This window comes from Helicoverpa zea, chromosome 28 (assembly GCF_022581195.2).
Source record: "Helicoverpa zea isolate HzStark_Cry1AcR chromosome 28, ilHelZeax1.1, whole genome shotgun sequence".
NCBI lineage: Eukaryota > Metazoa > Arthropoda > Insecta > Lepidoptera > Noctuidae > Helicoverpa > Helicoverpa zea.
In genome coordinates, this window is record NC_061479.1 from 2,911,278 (window position 1) to 2,935,846 (window position 24,569).

The 24,569-nt window shown below is 36.9% G+C and overlaps 2 protein-coding genes across 2 annotated transcripts; both read right to left on the bottom strand.

Annotated features, from left to right (window-relative positions):
* Window positions 1-654: 654 nt before the first annotated feature.
* Window positions 655-3,413, bottom strand: LOC124643641. The gene is made up of 4 exons (XM_047182657.1): window positions 3,374-3,413; window positions 2,862-2,960; window positions 2,233-2,355; window positions 655-1,147 (listed from the first exon to the last, which is right to left on the bottom strand). The coding sequence occupies exons 1-4, from the start codon at window positions 3,411-3,413 to the stop codon at window positions 1,008-1,010; spliced, it is 402 nt and encodes a 133-aa protein (XP_047038613.1). The 3' UTR covers window positions 655-1,007.
* A 4,312-nt stretch (window positions 3,414-7,725) lies between these two features.
* On the bottom strand, window positions 7,726-17,690 carry LOC124643743. The gene is made up of 5 exons (XM_047182805.1): window positions 17,479-17,690; window positions 12,154-12,243; window positions 9,385-9,483; window positions 8,567-8,655; window positions 7,726-8,099 (listed from the first exon to the last, which is right to left on the bottom strand). Exons 1-5 carry the CDS (start codon window positions 17,537-17,539, stop codon window positions 7,776-7,778), a joined length of 663 nt encoding a protein of 220 aa, XP_047038761.1. The 5' UTR covers window positions 17,540-17,690; the 3' UTR covers window positions 7,726-7,775.
* Between the last annotated feature and the right edge of the window lie 6,879 nt (window positions 17,691-24,569).

Consider the following 24,569-nt stretch of genomic DNA (forward strand, 5'->3'; position numbering starts at 1 on the left):
CAATAAAATTTATTTTCTTTCTTTCTTTTCTTATGGCATCTCCGCTATCTTTCCTTCTTCTGTGACAAAAAAACACTCGGCTTTGTCTACAGTGTAGGTAAATTCAAAAAAGCAATCATATTGTCAGATTTAAGTAATAAAACTGTCAAGCAGAAAAATATTTTCGTAATAATCAATTAATTTTTATATAATCTACTTATACATACGCTTTAGATTGCAAAGACATCATTAATCCTTAATATACACGCTTCGCCATCTTGAATTCATATGATTAACAAAATGGACGCCCATTTTGGCGGGAATTCTTGTTGTAGTTCATATTGTACAGTAGGGACAGACATTTTTATGAGAAATAAAAAAAATATACAAAAATTATTGTCTTTTATTTTTACATTAGAATCCTTATTCTTCTAATACTCCATTTTATTAGGCACTGAAAAACAATCTTGCTATCACTTTAATACTAACTATAATATGGAGGTATAGGCATGGGAATTCTTTAAGGAGTAGGTACTACAATTTTTTATTTAACTTCTTGTATGCCGCTAATTAGAGAAGAATAGAATATCCATTGTGTCTCGCGTAGATCTGCGCACAAAGGGTATCGGCATACAAGGGGTTAATCATCAAAATATTATATTGGTAAGTAATCTATAATAGTAAGTACACATACCTTTTACCTACTTGTCTTACTTCGAATCATTGTTATAATCCAACAATCTGCTAATGAGACTGCCCAAATAAACTAGAAGTAGACATTAGTCGTAACTGTTAAAAACACTGCCACTAGCCTTACCAAGGGATATTGGGTTGCCCGGGTAACTGGGTTGATTAGGTCAGATAGGCAGTCGCTCCATGTAAAACACTGGCACTCAGCTGCATTCGGTTAGACTGGAGACCCAACATAGTTGGGAAAAAGGCTCAAGAGATGATGGTCTTTTTTTGTTACTTTAGCCTTAAATGACTAGGTATTACCACAACGAAATAATTATCATAAATTCACAAATCTATCTCGATTCTTCATTATTATTGTCTATGTTATTCGCATTCAAGGCTGTCTTGTTGTTGATAGCTCGTTTTAATAATTCCAGGATTGGGAATTGAACTCGCGGCAAAACCAGACGACGGAGGTGCGAGCTTCGGTATTCTGAAATGAGAAAAAATACAGATCTCGTGAATAAAGGCTCTGCTCTGCGGCACAGCGTGTTTTCTCCTTCCATACTCTTCTATCTGCCGTCATCTCGCAAGTATCTTTCTGTCCATATCGACTTTCACACAATCCAACCATCGTTTCTTTGGTCTTTCTCTTCCACTATATCCGTTTACGTTCATACTCATCACCTTCCTCACAACATGTCTCTCATTCCTCCGCATCACATGCCCATACCATGACAGTCGGTTTCTACGCAGTTTTTCTATTACCGGCGCCACTTTCAAACTTACTCTTATGTATATGCTCATGCCTCACTCTATCCATTCGCGTAATTTGTTCCTAAACGTTTAAAAAAATAACTTGATAGTCGTTTACCTACATACGTTACGACCGAACGAGTTAGGTAAGGTAAATTAAGTAAAAATTACCTATAGTATGTCTGGATAAAAGTTTTTAAACTAATTAATTATAACCCACTTTTCAATTTATTTGCCATATCCTATCTTCTATACAAAACCTGTCAAAACGTTAAACATTATTCTTCAGATAAAAATTATTTGGCCATTGAGAAATTGCTTTTACTTTTGATGCCAAAGCCAAAGTAATGTCATAAAGTAAAAGTAACGGTCAAATCCGTTTTTTCACGATTTTAACTATTAATTTTGTATTCGTTTTGCTTACGTCGTGTTACTTTAGCCTTGAAAAAACGAATTTGACCGTTACTTTTAATTTATGACATTACTTTGGCTTTTACTTTTGATGAAGAAACTGGCTTAAGTGTTAGGCTCTAGACAGACGGACTGCAATCCAACTGCAAATTTGCAGTTCGGATGCAGTTTATATGCAGTTGACACGACTGCAATAGAACTGCAAACCAACCGCGCAGTCCGATTGCAGTTGAGATGCAGTCGGCGAGCAGTCGTGTTCTGAAGTAGATTTGCAGTTCTATTGCAAACGTGTCAACTGCATTCAAACTGCCCTTGAACTGCAAATTGCAGTCGGATCGCAGTCGAAATGCAGTACTAGTCTGTCTAGAGCTTTAGTGTAGGAAAAAAATTATGAGTAGCTAAAATACTTACGTGCATTCAACGACGGTGACATCTTTGCTGTAGTAGTATGAGTTTGAGGTCCAATTTCATACAATACTTGGAAGTCTGCGTGATTACCAAAACGAAAACCGAAGCCAAAGCGATGGTCATTGCCTAGAAAATATACAAGTAGTCAAAAGCCAGTAAGTCTAAAACTAGTTTTAGGCAGTGTTCAAACCAAACTAATTGTCAGCCGCCGAATGTAAGTCAGTTTGGTTTGAACACTAGGTTGAACGTGTAACTGGGTTGAGGATGTCAGGAGTCAATGAAAAGCACTTTAACTTGGTACCGGCTGTTATCGCAACATATTTGGGTATCGTTAAGTGTAGTCAGAAGCCAGAAAGTCTGACAATCGGTATTACCAAGGAGTTGCCCGGGTAACTGGGTTGAGGAGGTCAGATAGGCAATCGCTCCATGTGGAACACTGGTACTCAGCTGCCTCCGGTTAGACTGGAAGCCGACCCCAACATAGCTGAAGGTATAGCACTTTCTCACTATCACTATTATGTCACTTTCTCAGCCTTTTTTATCTTCCCACTGCTGGGCACAGGCCTCCTCTCACACGGAGAAGGATTGAGCATTGAGAAAGGACCCACTTAAGGAAAGTATATTTATATTACCTTTAGTGACTGGTGGTGCAAATCCATAGATAGCTGCGAATCCAGCTGGCAAATCTTCCGGTATTATTAAATTTGCCAATCTGCCATCTATTTGAACACCTAGTAATTGCGAAAAAAGGAAAAAAATCAAACTATAATTTATAAATGAAGTACATATATATGTATGTATGTGTACCTTTTTATATTTGTTGTAAAGTGTGCAATAAAGAATAAATAAATAATAAACATGTTTAAAGGACTCGACTTTTTATAAAACCATATTAAGTATCGTTTATTCTTATAATAGTTAATTTCAAGTTTGTTACTTTAAGTTGTTTAACTTGTTTTGTTTGAGAATAACAACTGGGACTTGGAAACTTTGAAATCGCCAATCTTCTTTGAGGAAGTAGGGTGATTAGGTATAGTATGTGTGTATGTAGGTACCCCTCTAACCGATAGGTACAAAAAATATTTAGGACAAGCTCGAGGATCAAACTAATAAAGTACAAAAAAATATAAATAAGAATACTTACATTGAAGTATCACGATAAACACACACAACCTAATATGCATTTCCTTTTTTACACTTTTTATTTCTTTTGAAGAAAACGTTACTCGTTCTCAAAAGTTACTCAAATAATACTTCAAAATGAACATGACTACGCACGTAAACAATGGGGCATTGTAATTTTTTCCCAACAATTATAATAGCCGATAGATCAATAATTACATTAGTAGTGAATTACGTAACCTTGTATTAAAATGTTTTGGTAAAGACTAAATTAGACAATGAGTCCTAAACGTAGATTACCTAAAATATACACAAAGACATGTTAATGATAATATGAATATGAATGGGCTAAACAATCTATATCTGTTAATTCATGTAAGTAGTAAATTACTCGTTGGTCTAGCTGTCGCAAGTGCGGCTGCTGAGCGCGAGGTCTCAGGTTCGATTCCCGAGTCGGGCCGAAATTGCTTTGTGGGTTTTAGAAGACTTTCACAAAGCAGCCCGGAGCCTGGAAGTTGGTGATTGATACACCCGTGCATCGGAGAGCACGTAAATGTCGGTCCTGCGCTTGATCTCTTTCCGGTCGTGTCGGATTGCCGTCCCATCGAGCTATGAGAGTGAAGGAATAGGGAGTGCACTTGTGTCTGCGCAAATGCTCGTGCACTATAATATGTCCCGCGCAGTTGGCTAATCTCCTTAAATGAGTACAGCCGCCGTAGCCGATAATCGGCTGGGAGGACATCATCATCATCATCAAATTAATGGCTCAATTTATAAACCGCCGCGGATAGGAGAGGAAGCGACTTTTTCGTGTGGTAAAAAACTTTGTAAATAATGTCAAATAACTTACTATGTAAACTCGAAAATGTTCAACTGAAAGCCGACACCGACACCAACATATATGCATAGCATTGAATATGATGGGAAACTTGAAGTGCCATGCCACTTATAGGTAAATTAGGTAATGGTAGCTGCTATTAACTACTACGTCCCTTTATTGATAAATTCTACTATTACATATCGGGTGTGTCGTACCTAATCACATTAGGTAAATCCTATCAGATATACTTATTTTTTGATATTCTATTGTTTAGCCACAGGAGTCATTTTTCGTTTTCATAATTTACAACATATGTGTAAAGTTGTGATAAAGTTAGGAGTATATAATGTTTTGACCAGTTGACGACAGAATTTCCGTTGTTTGTACTGACTGACTTTTATAATAATTATGGTGTTCTAATTTACGCGCATTATTATTCTATTTACCTACATAGTTTGAAAAAATCATTTTTTTATTTTAGCGTATTTTATTTTTTTCTTTGTGCAAATCAAAATATATTAACCAATGTGATTAGCATGTCGATTCTATAAAATATCACAACTCACTTCGACATCACTCTCACTTCGACTTCGATCTAAAGGTAGAATTCCGTGGACGCGACAATAGTCAACCTATGAAAATGTATGGCACCGTTGTCGAGGCCCGTGACAGTCGCGCGCGGCCGACGAATTTCGTAAGCTGCTCGCGGCAATGTCAAAAATTTAATTCTGGTTTTACTAAAATTCTATAGATGTTATTAAGCGCTAGACCATGTTGAGAAGCGTACGGCCGCGAGCGGCTCACGAAATTCGTCGTCCGCGCGCGACTGTCGCAGCCCTCGGCAGCGGTGCCATACATTTTCATAGGTTGACTTTTGTCGCGCGCGGCTGCGACAATCGCGACCCACGGAATTCTACCTTAAAGTTTCGTGATTGACATTGTCAAACTACACTAGCGCTACACTATCGAGCGTGTTGACAAGTTGAACTAAATCAAAGTCGAGATTTTGACAGATCTGTCAAAATCTGTCTATCTATAGGGGAGGTAGGGGAGAGATGGGCAGTTGGGAGACATGATCAAATCAGAATAAAAGGGGGGTCCTTTTATTCTGATTTCTGATCATAGTTTTGTTTTTTTTTATTGGGTAGTTTACGTAACCGACTGGTAACGGTGTTCATCCATAGACTATCTGTCATTTCTGTGAGTTGTCAAGAACAAACACTCGTAAAAGTACTTAAATATTTTGTTGCGGTTTCGGATCGTTATAAAGAGAAAACTAATGAAAGGTATGTGTATTTTCTATTATTAATTATTGATTGTCAAAATCTCCAGTTACAATTATAGTAAGTCGATGCAATCCACACCTATTATACCTTTAGAAGAGAGTACTACAGCAATAGTTAATGGGCCCCACGTTTTTATTTTAGTCTAATATGACCGGGACCACCTACGTAGGTTGACAGGTAAGTAACTATTTTTTATTTTCTAGTTTTCAGTGCACATAAGATAAAACCGTTTAACTTAAAAGTTTTTTTACCGATTTTTTTTTCATAAACTAAGTCAAAAGTGTCCAATGCTCCCTATGGTAGGGAGGCTTGGACATACCATGTAATGTATAATTTGTAAATTTTTGCTCTTCTTCGTCAGTGAAAATTTGTGAGGTTATAAATCTGCGCGAAAAATCCTTTATAGAATCTTGTTTCAGGTACCGTTGCCAACTTGATCTAGAGACTATTATATTTAAAATAGTGTTTAAATAAAGTTCTAAGTGTTTTAAAGTGATTAAGTGCCTACCTTTAACGATGGCTAGAATGTTTTTGCTTAAATCTTTATTAGAAGAAGCTCATGATTATTAGAATTTAGAAAAGCGTCAACAATCTGCTAGAATTCGCAGTTTATCTTTATTAACTCGCGATGATGACTATGTGAGCATATATAGATTGTCAAAGGAGCTAATTGACCAACTGGAGTCTGATTTACTGCCCCTGATAAAGCCCACAAAACGTCGAGGCAAAGGACTTACAACTCGTGTAAAAGTAAGTATTGACACAGTTTATAGTTGAAAAATTGTAATCAAGCACACAATAATAAGAAAAACACTTAGTTCTTAATAAGGAGTATTCCCTTTATGTGGTTTCCCCGCCAGCTGATATGTTTTCAAAAGACTCTGTACTTCAGTTATAATATTGGTATTCTCTTAAGCATGAAAATAACCAAATTGGTCTCAATTTTGTTTTCACTAAATCCAGATAAAGTAGGTATTACATTTTTTATTGATTTGTTGTTTCACAGATACTATGTACTTTATCATTCTTGGCTAGTGGCGGTTACCAGAAGGTTATTAAAGAGGGCATCAGAACTTATTTATCGCAACCGTCTGCATCTCGTTGCATAAATGAAGTAGTGGAAGCTCTGAACAATCCGGCCGTAGTAAAAAAATATATAAGGTTTCCTCAAAATCAGCAAGAAAGGCAAATTGGCGCTGTCAGTATTTTTTTTTCGTAGGGTAAGCATAGATTATATTCACAGCACGAATTTAGAGATTTCTGTTTATTTTATACTTAAAAGCTGCCTCAAATTCCTTACAATAACAAATTATAACTAAAACATCATATTTAGCTAAAATTCTGTGTCAAAACTGATAAAATTAAAAACTGATTAATCTCGGTTGACATTTTGTCGAGTGGGGAAGTCACTAGCACAGCATTGGTCGATGTCGAGCTCACTTCACTTCGCAAGTGATTAGGTGATGTTTACAGAATGCAAAATCAAGGTCGTTCTGAATCGAATGCGAAGTGAGAGTGAAGTGAAATGCGAGTTGTTGTTCGAATTTTATAGAATCGACGTGCAGGCAGGCCTTGGCCCTGTTGCGCCCCGCTGGGGTTGCTGACAGTATTCTACTTGTGTAGCCCTTTCATTTGATACCCATATTGAGGGGGCTGTGCCATTTTGTGCCGGTGGCCATATTGGATTTAATTAAAGGTGTATACAAAATTTCAGACCAATCGGTTGACAGGAAGAGGGTGAAATTTGAATTACTAAATTTGATCCAAGAATAAATAATAAAACAAACGGGGTGAGCTAAATAAAACCGTTTAAATATCTCGTAATGTTGAAACTGATTGTAATTTTTAGGAAAGCTCTTTCATTATATCTAGCCGAATATAAGAAATGGCAATAAAAGTTGATAATGATCTGTAAAATCTGATTTTTTATGCAATAAATTGTGAAAAAGTGCCCATCCCTCCCCTACCTCCCCTAAAGTATGAAATGACATTACGAATCGAAGTGAAATGCGAGTTGTTGATCGAGTTTTATAGAATCCCAGTATAGGTATGACACACCCGATATATAAATGCGAAAGCTTGTTGGGACGTATACCTACATGTAGGTATGTAAGTATGTTACTCTTTCATGATTTTCAAAAAACAGCTACATGGATTAGGCAATACCTATAGTTTATTCAATCTTAGGTACATTTTACTTTTTATGGGGAGTTGATCCATCTCGAACTAATGATCGTCATAGGTACAAAAGAAAAAAAAAGACCAAAATTCTCAACTCCCAAAAACCTTTTATTACAAAAAAATACTATTAAAAAGCCTCAATCCAGATCAACGTTAGACAGATCTTCTGTTATCTTCTTGACTTCTTCTTCACTGCGTTTTTGCTCACCCATCTTCTTTGCAGCCTCGCTTTTCAACTTGTACAGCCTTTTCAAGTCTTCTAGAACATTCTGTGGTAAGTTCCCAGGCTTCGGCTGGTGGATCTCATATTCTCCTTTTTCGTTCTTCTTTAGTTCTACTACGGAATCTTCTAGATTGGGCACTTCTCCTGGCTTTGAGACTGGGTTCTGTGACCATTTCTGCGGGTATTTCATCTTTTGGGCCCAATTTTGGAGGTATTTGCTGCCGTCTGAGGGTAGGTACTGAAAAGTTAAAGAAAATACATTTTTTTTAACTTGGAATTTAATCAAGGTAAATATCCTATGCTGTAAATATAGGTTCCAATATATGAAATACATGGTTTTATATCAAAGTTACTGGGTGTCCTAAGGGAGGCGTATTCACTTTTCAGCATATATCAAATTTTATCTCAAACGGTTCACTGGAAAAGCATAAAACCAACCAACTCATTTTCACATTCATAAGACAGTGAGGATTATTTTTTACTTCACTGGGTTGAGGAGGTCAGATAGGCAGTCGCTCTTTGTAAAGCGCTGGTACTCAGCTGAATCCGGTTAGACTGGAAGCCGACCCCAACATAGTTGGGAAAAAGGCTCGGAGGATGATGATGATTAATTTTTTACTTGTACCTTTTACCCGACTTAAAAGCAGGAGGTCTTATTTTATAATACCTACAGTAAAATTAAGAAAGTAATGATTCAAAACATACCTTTTCCTTGTTCTTATTATATTTAGTAGGCGGAGGCAAGCTGGCTTGACGCTTAGCATTGCTGGAAATCGACTGAAAACCTTGACCGGCTGCGAAAGTAAGGTATTACACATTAAAATACATATAAATTAAGCGTTAATTAAAATGACCGTGATAGTTCCGGTTATAAATAGCCTTAAAACCTTTATTTTATAATGCCAACATTTAAAATCCGTAGATATTATAAACGGATAGTCAGAAGCCAGTAAGTCTGACAATCAGTCTTCTCAAGGGGTATTGGGTTGCCCGGGTAACTGGATTAAAGAGCTCAGATAGGCAGCCGCCCCCTGTAAAATACTGGTACTCAGCTACATCCGGTTAGACTGGAAGCCGACCCCAATATAGTTCGGAAAAGGCATCTGCCTAAGATGATGATGATTTTAGCCATTGATATTAGGAGCTTGTAGCTAAGTAACAGACGCACGGGTCGTTCGATAATAAGGTTAAGCAACGTTTGACGCGCTCAATCCTTAGATAGGTGACCATCTATCTATAACATGACGTCATCCTCCGTGTTTCGGAAGGCACGTCATTTGAACATCTTTGGCATTCGTTACGGGTAGTCAGTAGCTAGAAAATCTGACACGAGTCTTACCAAGGGGTATCGGGTTGCTCGGGTAACTGGATTGAGCAGGTCAGTTGGGCAGTCGCTCCGTGAGAAATATGTAAGGATATAATATACCTTTATGTATATGGCAAAGTCAACTGATTTAATACCCATTCAATCAAACATCCCTTAGACTAAAGAACTCAATAACTCCGTTTTAATGAATACTTACTCAAGTTTTGTGTGTTAGTTTGAGGTCCCAACTCGAGCATGATTTGGAAGTCTGCATGGTTACCGAACGCGAAGCCGAAGCCCACTCGAGAATCGGTACCTGAAAACGTTTGAAAATAATATTTTAAGTATTAAGGCTTGATAAATAAATGCGAGGTAATCTGCATTGTATATATATTGAGACTGCCTCGTTGGTCTAGTTGTCGCAAGTGTGGCTGCTGAGCACGAGGTCTCGGGTTCGATTCCCGAGTCGGGCCGAAATCGCTTTGTGGGTTTTAGAAGACTTTCACAAAGCAGCCCGAAGCCTGGAAGGTGGTGATTGATTCACCCGTGCATCGGAGAGCACGTAAATGTCGGTCCTGCGCCTGATCTCTTTCCGGTCGTGTCGGATTCCCGTCCCATCGGGCTATGAGAGTGAAGGAATAGGGAGTGCACCTGTGTCTGCGCAAATGCTTGTGCACTATAATATGTCCTGCGCAGTTGGCTAATCTCCTTACATGAGAACAGCCGCCGTAGCCGATAATCGGCTAGGAGGACATCATCATCATCATATATATTATTATGTAGTTTTTACCTAGTAGTTTTAATAACCAAAATTAATTAGCAAGTTACAGATAAATGCAGATGAACAAAAATGTTGCTATGGAATACAGTAGGTACTTTGGATCTGATGACCTGATGCTCAACGACGGAGTTAAAAAACATTATTGTTATGTTTTACATAAGGAAGCTTTCCTTAACCCTTTCAGACGAAAAACTTTCTTCAGGAAACGAAGCAGCTAGACAAAATTGCTTTTTGCTGTCTGTATTATGTATGCTAAGATCTAAAAACCTTCGCAACGGATTTTCGCGTAACGATGGTTTTAGTACAGACTAGCTTCTGCCAGCGGTTTCACCCGCATCCCGTGGGAACTACTTCCCGTACCGGGATAAAAAGTAGCCTATAGCCTTCCTCGATAAATGGGCTATCTAACACTGAAAGAAATTTTCAAATCGGACCAGTAGTTCCTGAGATTAGCGCGTTCAAACAAAGAAACAAACAAAAACAAACTCTTCAGCTTTATAATACACTTCTGGACACATCTATAGGCCCACCTTGTATTTTCAGTTTCATTTGGTCCTAGCTAAATTTTTATATTAGGTCGAGCAAAAGGTTTTTATGCAGTTTTGAACCTTGCACATTCACAATTTCATTCAATGGTCTGTTTTTGAATTTCGAATACAGAATTTAAAGAAACAAGAGACAATTTGGAGCCTGTTTGTTGATATCAAACAATCGATTACTAAGAAAACTTGGTTTTATTGGTTTACTTGGATTTAATTCTTGAAAAAGTGATTGATATCTTTGGTTTTGCAACAAACATTACTTATTCTTAACATTAAGGTGAGATTCTCTCAATAATCTATGGATACTTCACCTGAAGTCGCCGCCCAAGCTGTGGCACTTATTCAGGCTGGACACAGCCAAAGAAACGTGAGTGCTCAACTTAATTTAAATCGATCTGAGGTCCGAAATGTTTTTTTGAGGTACCTAGAGACTCGCGGCTATGTTCGTCGCCAAGGAAGGCCACAATCTCGGGTCACAACTGAAAGGCAGGATCGATTCATCGTGACGACCAGTTTGAGAAATCGTCACCTTACCTCCATTGAGATACAAAAACAACTTCGCGACTTCCACGGAGTGTCTCTGAGCGCTCGAACTGTTCGGAGAAGGTTAAAAGAACGCGATATGGTACCACACAAGCCAGCTAATGGGCCCAAACTAACGCAAGCCCACCGAACAGCGCGCCTTCATTTCGCACGCAGTCATTTAAATTGGACAGCAAGATTGGAGCCGTGTACTCTTTTCTGATGAGTCTAAAATTGTGTTACATGGCAATGATGGAAGGAAAAAGGTCTACCGACGTAAGGGAGAGCGTTTCGCACAATGCTGCTTTGATGAGAGGGTTGCTTATGGCGGTGGCTCAAGGACTGTCTGGGGCGGTATATCGGCGAGCGGCAAAACTCAACTTGAGGTTGTTACAGGACCACGGCTGCCAACATTAAATGCTGAAAGGTACATTCGTGAGTGCTTAGGACCTCACATGATACCATACGCGGACTATGTGGGCCCAAATTTCCTTTTTATGCATGATAATGCAAGAGCCCATGCGGCCGGCATCGTCAGGGAATATCTTCGGGATGTGAATATCACAGTTATGGACTGGCCAGCCAGAAGCCCAGATATGAACCCCATTGAGTACATGTGGGACGAGCTAAAAAGACGTGTTAGGGCTCGTCAGCCAGTTGCCCAGACGGTGCAGGAGTTGAAAACTGCCATAGAAGAGGAATGGGAGATGGTCCCTCAACCTCAACCTCAACTTCATAGAGCGGTTGATAAACTCTATGTCTAATCGTATGAGAGCTGTGGTAGATGCCCATGGAGGCAACACACGTTATTAAATTAAACCTTTATTTGATAAAACATGTTTTTTATTCAAAAATCAATTGCCTTTAACGAGGCACATATCCGACTTTTTAGGCGTAGCTCCATGTCGTATGGTATTCTGAATTCAAATTTAAAACAATACGATCCAAAAAGAAGGTAAAATGTATCAGGTTTAAAACTGCATCAACAGTTTTTGTTCAATCTAGCAATTATATTTCGGTAGGGGCCATCGAAACCTAAACTCTAAGGTGGGCCAATAGATGTGTCCAGAAGTGTATTAGTATAGATGTGGAGTCAAAGCTGGTTGCTACTTAATAAAACATATAATTGCATATTATTTACCTTTCTTAATAGGCGGTATATTAGAATAGGCGACGGACAGCAATGATGGTAACTCCTCAGGAATGATCACTGACGCCGAAGACAGCGACGCTGAAACAAATAGAATATCAAAATTAGTACAGCAGTTTTGCGTTCCACAATATTATTTTAGAAGCCTAATAGCTGGATACGCCCAATATTTTTCGGGATAAAAATGTGTATTTAAGTAGGTAAGCGTCGCGTCGGTGCGTCTACTGGTAACGAAGCGTCTACTAACAAAGGTTGCAGTTTCGCGGATATTTTAGAAATGTTCGCATTAAATTTATTACTAGACCTAAGTAGTAATTTGCTAGAGCTAGTCAAAGCTAGTTCTTATATTAAATAAGCCTTTGTAAAGGCTCCTACTGAAGCAGAGCCGACAAGAAACTATATGTAGACCAGAAGAAACATTTGTGTGTACACTGGAATCTCAGCTTAACATACAGACAAATAAGTACCTCTTTTATTAGTGACCAACTTGCGTTTTGCTTTGCTGACAACATCGTTCTTTTTGCGTCTACATCAGCAGAGCTCCAACAAATGCTCCAAGACCTGAGCAGGGCAAGCCTGGAGCTTGGACTTCAAATGAACATGAGCAAGACACATACAATGACCAACAGCACGAAACGTAGGGTCGAGGTCAATACAATAGGTACTTTTAAAATCTCTTATATTCAAGTCTACAGACACAGGTCTACAGAAAACTAGGCCACGCGGATATAAATAAAAAAGCATTTAAGTTTATAGGTACCAGCCTGTCTGGTGCTTACGTAACTTAAGTTCACTTAAGACATCTCTAAGTTGGCTACGGTATTGCTCGAAAGAGTTACCGCGGCCCTGGTACACAAAGGGCTTAAGAAGGAATATGGAGTCTGACACTCCCTCACGCTGCACCCGAGAGGTCATTTGATGATTTCCCATAAATAAAGATATTTCTAAGATACAGAGTTATGTTTAGTAACTTATGTATTTCTGCAGTCAGATCCATTCAAAAAAAAATTACGTCAATCCTTCGAAACCTAACATATGATGGGTTAAAACGAGGCACTCAGATAAAACTATGGTACTCTGCTCTTTCCGGTTAGACTGGCATGAAACATCCGCTGAAAATAAAAATTTCACCAGGTTTCTTCTGCTGAGACCAAATATGTAACTAAACTAATCCTGAATTGAATTAAAATTCCGGAGTCATCTATAACAAAGGGTTTGTTTGGACGCACCAATTCCAGGAACCACTGGACAGATTTGTAAAATTATTTGAGTGTTTGATAGCCGATTTATCAATAAAGGCTTTAAGCATATACTTTACACCCGATTTATACCCGATTATTTGCAAAAAGATTTTTTCTTCTTCTATTTTTGTAAGTCAGCTTCATTTGTCTGTATGTTTACCACGTAGTTATCCTTTTCAAATAAAGCTGACCCTTGACACATGCCAAACTTACTAATTGGTGTCAACAGACAGACGTGATACCAGCCAGCTAATACGCAAGATCGCAACCCGTGACATACATACACACAAGGTTATGTTAAGTAACAGTCGCGGCTCAGTCAATATGTGATTCTCGCGTATCTTGGGTTGTTGAGAATTTTAAAATCTTTACTTTTATAAGTAGATACTAACGTTTCACCATCATCCTCCTGCCCTTATCCCAATTAAATTATGGTCGGCACAGTATGATTTTCTTCTTCCGTACTTCTATCTGTCGTCATCTCTTAAGTTACATTCTTTCTAATCTTATCGCATTTTACACAGTCTATCCATCGTTTCCTTGGTCGTCCCTTGTCTCTAAATCAACCACGTTCGCCTTACACTACGTCCACCTTGCAAATATCATTTAAAAAATAACATCAAAACCAACAATAAATGCTACCTTCTCTATAAAAGAAGGGACCATGCAGTAGGATAGTAAATAGACCGATGATGTCAAGATTTATAATAGACTAACTTTTGCCCGCGACTTCGTTCGCGTGGAATAGTGACTTCCGGCAGATTTTTGGTTTGACCGATAGGTGGCGCTATATGTCTGGAATAAATTTTATTTTTTCATTTTTTTGTAATGCCTAATAATAAAAGCTACCCTATGTCCTTTCTCAAGTTCCAACCTATGTCTGTACCAAATTTCACACAAATCGGTTCAGTTGTTTAGGGGTGAAGAAAAGACAGACAGACAGAGCTACTTTCACATTTATAATATTAGTCAGGATAGATAGATATACTTTATTAGGTTCACCAATTTTTAAATTTTTGATCTTATTCTAGTTAAAGTAGGTGACATAATGACATAATCTGTCTACATAACTCTTTGTGCGGGAGCTCGGAGAATTTTGACATTTTCCATGATCCCTATAATAAAGGACCATGGGCAAAAATGTATGAAGCCTGGGCTCTTCCACCAACAGAGATGAGACCACTTTGATTATACTTGTAAAGCACTAAATATAAAGATTTAAACTCATTTTTGCAAGGAATCCATGGGGTTATTTTGCTATAAATATTTTTCTCCGACCATAAATAAACTAATATTCTGCAAAAAGTAGTGCTGTTATGGCAGTGTAGGTTTTGTTATTGAACACCTTTAACTAGTTTTAATTCCAGGTTTAATGTATACATAAAAAATAAAACAGCTGCTAACAGTTAAAATTATTTTTGTTTACATTTCAATCAATATCAATAATAATGTCGTCTAAATATCCTGCCGGTGGATTAAATTGTGAGTGCCTGCCTCACCCTAGATACCATATTATTGAAATGATATGAGCACAACTTCCTACTGAGCGTCTACCTGTTAGACAAGAGCAGTGATACTGAGCGATGGCATCTCGACCCATTTCGTTTCTGTTAACCAGAATGTATACCTACGTAATATGTAAACCTATTTAGGTGCATATCTTTTTTTTGCCATGGAATTGAAGGTAGTGCCCATAGTAACAATTTTAGTACAAACAAAAACCTTCACAACGGCATATGCTATAACTCTGTTGGACAATGAGCCCAATTTGACTCATGGTCCTTTAAGCGCAATGTAAATGCCTCATATAAATTAAATTTTGCACAAAATTGACCAATTTGAATAGTACCTTGTCATTTACCTCTATCGATTCTTCTTCTTTTTTTATTATTATTTTTGTTATGCATAGTTTGGTTTAGTTTAATTTAAGTTATTTTTAATTTGAACGTTGTGCGCACCTGTAATTAACATATTTACGCAGGACTTATTACAATTATAAACTTATATATGTGAAAGTATTTGTAAATAAGTTGTTGGTGTGCCTAAATAAATAAATAAATAAATAAATAAATAAATAAATAAATAAATAAATACATCTCTGAAGCCTCTCTCTCAGTAATCTCTCCTACCAGAGTACCTCAGTAATACCTATATAAATTCTAACTCTCCCATAACGGCTCTGCTAGAAGAGAATTCTTAAAAAATAGGCAGTGCCTTTGCATTTGAACCTTCTATGTTTCTTCTTGTCTCATCATCTGAGCACATAAACTGTTAAATAAATACCGTAAATATCCTTTTTGCTTGACGAAAAAATTTAACCTTTCGCGTGAATTATTGTGTAACTATAACAAGAATTTACCGATTCATTGGTTTACTATGTCACACGCAAGATATTGACTCATTTTTGTTTACATTATGTAGGTACCTATTTATTTTAACACCTTTTTTACGTAATATAATATACCTACTCTACTCTTCTACTTCTTGTCCTGTTCCCATTTTTTTTGGTTTCAGCGCAATAGGTATATTTTTCGCTTCTATTCCTCTCTGTCAGTCGTCATATAAGTAGTTATCGGCACGGATAATGAGCTGTCGGCGGAAGAGTGGGGATCGCTTTGCGCACTGTACACTGATGGCAATAAACCAATAAATGACTTCTGCGCAGGTCAAGGTCAGGGCTCAATATCCTTGCCGATGATTATACTAACATTTACTCCCTTCATATTCATATCACCTTTCAGGAAAGCCATCCATCTCCAAAGGTCTTTGGTCTACCTCTTCCTCTCTACTACCTATCTTTCCACATTCTAACTTAACCATCTTCTTAGCACACTCTTAGTCGCATCTATTTACGAGCAAAGACCGTTTTTTAAATTATTTTTGGTGATATTTAAAATACAAATTACTCATCTGTTGGTTTTTCTATTATTTTTGTCTCCATACCTAAATTATTCTTTGGCAAAACTGTTAAAACAATTAATATAAAAATTAATACTAAATACTCAATTTATTTATTGCATTCCACAATGTGTTTCTTAGGTTAATTATAAATTATGAGATCATCATCATCATGGACCCTGTCGGGCACAGCAAAGTAAAACTAAAACTAAAAGTAAAATTAGTACGGAACTAAATTAGGAATGGCTTATGTTTAACTGATCACCAGATATAGTAACAAACAGCAGACAAAAATAGTAAATGATCACCAAAATGAAACTCGCATTTTAATGTAAAACTATCACCAAAGTTTTAACACTTTGCTATCCTATTTAAGTGAAATTACTCCAAAATAAATCATGCGTAAGCCAAAAATAGTAAATGATCACCAAAATTAAACCACCATTTTAAAGTAAGATTATAACCAAAGTCTTTAAATTCTGCTATCCTATTTAAGCAAAATGAGTCCAAAAAAATCATTGTTGTCCCAAAAGTAGTAAATGATCACCAAAAGTAGTAAATGATCATCAAAAAAGTTTTTACATCTTGCTATCCTGTTTAAGTAAACTGACTCCAAAAAAATAAGTTCGGCCTGATAAAATAAATGTAATAACATTTTGGGGACCCTTTTCCTGCACTAGCGTGGAAAATTGTCTATTGCATGCCTCTAAACAGTGTGATAAGAGTGTATTGAGAAACACATTCTTCTTCTTCTTTCTCCTGCCCTGTTCCCAATTTTACTTGGCGTCGGCGCAATATGTCATTTTCTTCCATTTTCCCCTGTCACTCGTCATACTGACACTCACGCATGCATTGCAAGCCGGACACATAACTTAATATGGCATCATAATACTTTATTTGGTAATAAGCCTACATTTTATGGCAATCACAGTGACTTATTTAGGCAAAAATAATACATTAATTTGGTCGTCAAGAGTTGGTGATCATTTACTAAATTTGGTGGTCGAATACAATTTAAAGTGAAGTCGTGACTAAAATAGCTGGTACTATTACATTTTTAGACTTTATTTTTCTGGTGTTCAGTAGATATTTCTGGTTGCAAAACTTAGGGTATCAAAGCATTTTATGGTGGTCATTATATTTGTTCCCTTTAAATACTATCCAGTCAGTTACTTACCAAAAGAAAGTAGGAAGGAACACAGAATTCCGTGCGCAAACATTTTAAAAGTCAAATGCATTAACACAGCACAAACGATTCAGAAAACCAACTTTTTATTTCAATAAAAACTCATTTTTAAAAACACATAACCACCATCTTTAAAAAAATAAAATTTAAAAATCGAAGCGACCATTTAACCATCGACCACCAGTTTTGCCGCCAAACTGAATTCGAAGTAGGAACGTAAAGAACTTTCACTATGGTCAGAACATCATAAGTACATATCATTAGCGTTTAAATTACAACTCTATTCATTACGTAATAAGTCGCAAATTGTTTTGTAATGATTCATTCTACTTGAGACATCGGGTGTAAAATAAGTGTCCCATGTGGTTGTGGTTTCATAACTTTTTGAATTAAGTACTCAAGGACTTTCAAATGATATTCAACTTTCTATCTTTAGTATAAAGTCTATATTTGATTGTTTATTTTTCTCGTACATTCAATCCCAGTGTGTGAGTTCCCATTCACTTGTAGAAGTCCCTTACCCTTGAGACTTTTGTAGGAATGCAACGGCAATCAAAAATGAACCCTAAAATGTGTGCCAGAAAGTACAATTTCTTTTTAAAGAAAGTAGAACATAAAACCTTTTGTAGGAAACGCTTCATTACTTTCATATTCCGTGAAAACAACATTGAGTAATAGTGAGAGGCAACAATGTAACTTTAAAAAAATCGATAAAAAATATCGATTATTTTTATTGAAGTGTGAATTATCGATCGATAGACTTATTCGATTAGTTTGTTAATCAATAAGTAGGTATTTTAATTTAATTTCACTAGCACATTAGTGAAAGTGTCTAGTTAATTTTAGAATTTTTATTTACCTTTTAGAAATCATTTATTTAAGCTTTCTGACACCGTCGATATATCATAAAATTAGTTATATTAATAGAAATAGCAGTCTGAACTCTTACGATTCGGTCATGAGTTGAATAAATAGATACTATTATTTGCAATTCGGATGCAACGTTGCTAAAATGTGACCTAGAGAATATTATAATAAGATGCTTTTACTTTTCACAAATAGAAAACATTGTGTATATAACAATGCATTCTCATATATAATATTTACCAAGTATCTAGCTTTCGCCAGCGGTTATATCTATATCCCGTGGGAACTTCTCAATGCATACTGATAAAAAGCCTATTATACTTCGGCCGTTCAGAGAATGCGTTCCTGACACCTATCAGTTAGTCACGACTAGTGATGGGCACAACATAACACTGAGTTCGTTACCGTTCCTTCAAAATGAACCGCCGCATTATTTTAAGATTATTTTCGTTTTAAATTGGCGGAATCATTTGTTTTATATTTTAGTTATTTAAGTGGAAACCAAAAAAAGGTAATATTCATATAATAAAATTGTTTTATTTATTCTTTGTTACAAGTACATTGAATTGAATGTGCGAACAGAATATTAATCAGACTCCGATTTGCTTGAGGAGGTGGTGTCTTCATCATCATCTTCGCCTACATGTATAATTATATTATTATCAATAACAGAATCAATCCTGATATCTCGGTCTAACAAAAGCCGGGTAATCAAATAAAAACAGATCGAAAACACTTGAAAAACGTGGTCTATGCGCACGAAACGACAACGGACGACTGTTTTAGCGTCACAAAATGGCGGCCCATAACGCCATTTGGGGTTACCATTTTTAATCTAAGTATAAAAATGCGGTTTGGTCATAGTTTTATTTTTATATTTCATAAACGTTATAATTAAGTCTTATAGTCCATTATTTTCCAATTCTTAAAAAGAAAATCAAAACGTATTATTTTATATTATAACTGTATAAGAACAGATTACGATACTTGCCTGTTATTTTTAGCACAGCACTACAAAATATAAACCGCTGACATAACCTTGTAATAGCGCAGTATAGATTTAGAAAAATATTGTTTACCAAGTTATTTGACACTCAGTTTGGCACAAAATTATAACATTCATTGATTATTGATATAATAATGTTGTTTTAATGCTCCTCAATTGTTAAAACGGTAAACAACCAGCAAAAATATTTTTATCGTAACTGCAACGCCATTGCAAAGTTACGTCGTCAGTTCAATCGCGACGTGTCAGGAACGCATTCTCTGAATGGCCGAACTATAGATAGCCCATTTATCGTTTTGCGTTAAATGGGCTATTTAATACTAAAATATTTTTTAAATCAGACTAGTAGTTTCTTAGCGTTTATGCAACTTCATATAAATTATATACCTTACCATGACTAGATAATTATTCTTAAGAATAATTTAAAACGTGATGTTTTTTCCTGACTTAAAAATCCTACTTCGTTCAATCCAAATCTAATCTTTATTTACCCTTTCATATATTGCTAGCAAACCACTATCATTAAACAGATTTGACTTATAATTTAATTAGAAAATTCTATAAAACTTAACTTATTTTAAAAAATATCGACTCTCAAGCTATCGACAACACACAACACATCACTACCGTCATATGTTTCCCTATTACGAAAGAAAGTCCACACTTTCCGCAGCATTTAGTTCTTTCTTTCTTTCTTTTAGTTCTTACGTTTAAATGTCTGTCGGTATGTCAGATATCAGCTCGGTCTGACCCATGGAGAACAAAATGACTAGTGGAGATGTCATAACGCAAAATCTCCTAAGAAAGTAGCGTGACAACATGCAGGTGCGAGGGGGACGAGGAACGTTACTAGCCCCGCCCTTATACGCCTTTGAAACCCAACCATACTAAAAATCGTTGTCTTATGTCTCAAAGAAACCGAACGCCTCGTTAGTTCACTCGTAACTGATCGTTTTGGTCATGCCCACCCTACGTATTTGACCTAGAAGCAGGCGCCTGACTTACCTGCATTATAGCATCTCTGTTCATCTTCCTTACTCCGTGGTCTGACCTCAATTATGACATTAAGACTTGCAAAAAGTCGTGGTGGTCTAGATGTTAAGATGTCTGTGTTTAAAGTGTGAGTGTACAGGTTTGGAACCTTGGGAAAAACTTTCGAAGTTCGACGTTTCCAAACACTATAATACCCCGAGGTAGTTGACAGTTGCTGTCGGCCAGAACGGTATTTTCCCTTGAAAACAGTTAGCTGTCAACTGCACAAAACATTCAGGAACCCTGTACCCTTCTCCGTCATCAAATGACCCCCCTCGCTGTGGGTTAGCAGCGTGAGGGAGTGTCAGATCCTTACTGACTAAGGCTGCCTGTCCACCGGAGCGGAGCTAGGCTGCGGAGTGGAGAAACTGAGAAATATTAACCAATAGGATTGAGGAGCGGAGATTTTGGGCAATCCTATTGGTTAATATTTCTCAGTTTCTCCACTCTGCAGCTTAGCTCCGCTCCGGTGGACAGGCAGCCTTAAACCCGACATATTCCTTCTTAGGCCTTTTATGTACCTGGGCCACGGTAGCTCTTTCGAATTAGGGTTACAGGTCGGAACTTACCTGTTTCTTTATAAGTGAGTGAATAGGATTGTATTGAAATATTATACCTGCACTGATCGGTACCTACCCGTACAGGTTTGTCTGTACCGGAAACCTGTTTCTTTATGTAAGCACCCTTATCCAGTAGCCCGGCTTGATTTGAAATGACATAATTATTTTGAGTTGACAATCGAAAATTTGTTTCCTTCTACATATTTGGTGTTGAACCGTAGGTCCCGGCTGTCATTTGAACATCTTTGGCAGTCGTTACGGATAGGCCAGTGAATCTGACAACCAGTCTTACCAAGGGGTATTGGATTGCCTGGTAACTGGGCTTAAGAAATCGGATTAGCGGTCGCTCCTTGTAAAACACTTAGACTGGAAGACGACCCCAACATAGTTGGGAAAAGGCTAGACAAATGTTAAAAAGGTAAATAGTAACAGATAACAGTGCCATCTATCCATTTGTGGTATGAACTAAAATAATCTATAGATCATTAGTTGTTCTTACTTTTACGTGGTACAGGAAACGCTCGGTAGATGTCGCTACCATAAAAAAAAATATTAGCTTTATGTTTTGTGTGCTTGGTTAAATAAATATTTTGTAAGAGAATTTATATAAAAAATATAAAAGCTGGCAACGCATTTAATCATCACAGCTCTACTACCTACATATGATAATATATGTAGGTAACAGAGCTGTCCAGCCTTTTGCCAATTGGGTTGGCTTGTAGTCTCACTGGATGCAGTTATGAACCAGTGTTTTCCAAGAAGCGACTGCCTGTCTTACCTTCTCAACCCAGCTGCCCGGGCAACCCTTGATAAGACTAGTTGACTATTCTGGCTTCTGACTACCCGTAACGACTGCTAAAGATGTTCAAATGACATGAGTGCTTTTCTAAACACGGAAGAACTCGTTGTGACGAGATGGTCACCCCGCCACAGACCGACCGCGCCGAGCGTTGCTTAACTGTAAGCCACTGTTTTGGTCAATCTCTTAGAAAAACATCATGCAATGGGACAGTGGTATATTTTTTAAAGAAATTCTTTCACTGTATTTAGAAATTAATTTAAATTAACTACTAACTCTGTCTGTTGACCCCTTCAACCTATTACACGTAATATATTTAAATTGTAAATCAACATTAATGTTTAAATCATGCATGTATGTTTGTTTCAGTACGGGAAAGGTCACTTTTCGTATTTTAAACTTTGAAGTCTTTATTTCAGTAATTGAAAATGTTAAACTTTTACTTAAAGTATATTTTGGGAATAGATATGTTGTTTACCCAACTTAACTGAAAAAAGATTTTGATTTCAGTCGTGTATCTGTGAAAATAATTCGCTTTTGTTAGGTACTTCTTTCATCCGGATTAAAAGTAGCCTATGTCATTACTCATTTTAGGTATTTTAGGTATTAGCACAGATTATATAATGTACTAGCTTTTGCCCGCAACTTCGTTCGCGTGGAATAGTGACTACCAGCAGATTTTTGATTTGACCAATAGATGGCGCTATATGTCCGGAATATTTTTTTTTTGTAATAAAAACTATCCTATGTCCTTTCTCAAGTTTCAAACTATGTCTGTACCAAATTTCACACAAATCGGTTCAGTAGTTTAGGCGTGAAGAAAAGACAGACAGACAGACAGACAGACAGACAGACAGACAGACAGAGTTACTTTCGCATTTATAATATTAGTTTGGATTAGTATCTGACTCATTTAAATATACAGACAGACGGAGTTATTCTTACATCAATACTAAGTAATTCTAGCTTCTGCCAGCGGTTTCACCCGCTTTCTGAAAGAACTATACCTACTTCTCGGTCCCCGATAAATAAAGCAGCCTTTTATATACCAGAGCCACGGTAACTCTTTCGAACAATCCCGCAGCTCCTACAGACTTCAGTGTATGTCGGAGCGCAGATATATGTATACGCGAGACACAATTGATTTTCTATAGTTTTATAAGTAATTGACGGCATACAAACAGAGAGGGCCCAGCAGAGAGTGCAGAAAGAAACAAAAGGGAAGTAATACCCTTAGATACGAGTAAAACCGGATTAAGTAGTAGGTACAGACAACTTACTACGGAATTTTAATGAGAAAGTGCAATTGCACTTGGAAAATCCCACTGACACTTTGCCCCAGCCGGTAATGAATTCAGGACCTTGCCTTGTGACCAACTTAGTAACAATGTTTAATGCATTTATGTAAAATTGCAACTGAAAATCCTGAAGGAATTGCAATCACGAAAATTGTGAAGAGTTTGCTATTTTCAAGAAACTTAAAAAAAAAGACGTCTGAATAATCGAATTTAGGTAGGTATACAATAATTAATCAATCAATTATTTTACGAAAAAAAAAGTATACACGTAGATTTTAATAATCTATCAATCCTCTACATCAACTATGTTGGGGTCGGCTTCCAGTCTAACCAGCGTAGGTACCAGCGTGCCCCATGGCACGATTGGGCTCCTAAGCCCAATTAACCGGGAAACCCTTGGTAACACTGGTTGTCAGAGTTCTTCTGAGTAATTCAACGAGTGGTAAAATTTTTCCAATGACAGCCGGGACCTTCAGTTTAACGTAACACCGAACAACAGTCATTGATGTCCGAGATAGACTTAGAAAGTACCAACAATAAATATTTTAGTATACTTAGATTAAAAAGTTTCGTCATACGTAGGTCTACATAAGTAAATCTCGAGGCAGGGGTGAAAATGCAGGAAATTCCTATCTATTAAGGCGACGAATTGGTCAACAATAATTCCATAACCGGCACGCGCACCTAAGGCGCCAAAAGGGGTCGGAGCGTCTGAGCGGGGCGAGGATAACAATACGCGCGCTAGCTTATAACTGAAAGTCGTAAGCGACAAAATGGTTTTGTAATTTTATTATTTAGAAATGATAATTTGATAAAAATTCCTTCTACAATTTTAAAGAGTATGTATACACTCAACTACTAAAAAAGTTAAGAGGCTTAAATCGGTCCCGTTTGCCCATAATATGTGAATCTCTTTTTAAAAAGAGGTATGTTTGATATATTTTTCTCTGTTATAAAAGTTACCTAATCATGTTTCTACGTCTAACAGAATAAGGTTTATATCATGAACTTTCAGGTAACCTAGTTGTATTTTGATCCGTTTTGTATTTACTGAGAAAAATTGAGATCCTTGGCGCCAAAAATTCCAATTCGTCCTCTTAAGTAGATAATGTTTCTAAAAATATCAGGTACAAAAAAATGAAGGGCTGATATCCCTTCATTTTTGGCATGTAACCAGTTTTCTCAACATTACCTTGATTTTAACTTTTAAAAGGTACTGACTACCTTCTTATATGTTTTTCCGCCATAGATTCTATTTTTGCGTCTTGTTAAATGGCTGCAGTTGTATTCTTAAGTCACGCATTTGTTGAAATTCCTAGAATCATGAAATAGGAAAGTAAGTCATTAACTTTTAAGAAACGAACTACTTTCTTTATTTTCGCTTTTGCACGGTAATAATCAATTAAGTTCTATGTATTTTAGAAAACCACATGAGAAACTTTTCAGTCGCTTATCGGTTTAAGTATTGCTGCAGACAATAGAAATAGACAGCTATGAGGAAGCACCTTATTGTTTTATAA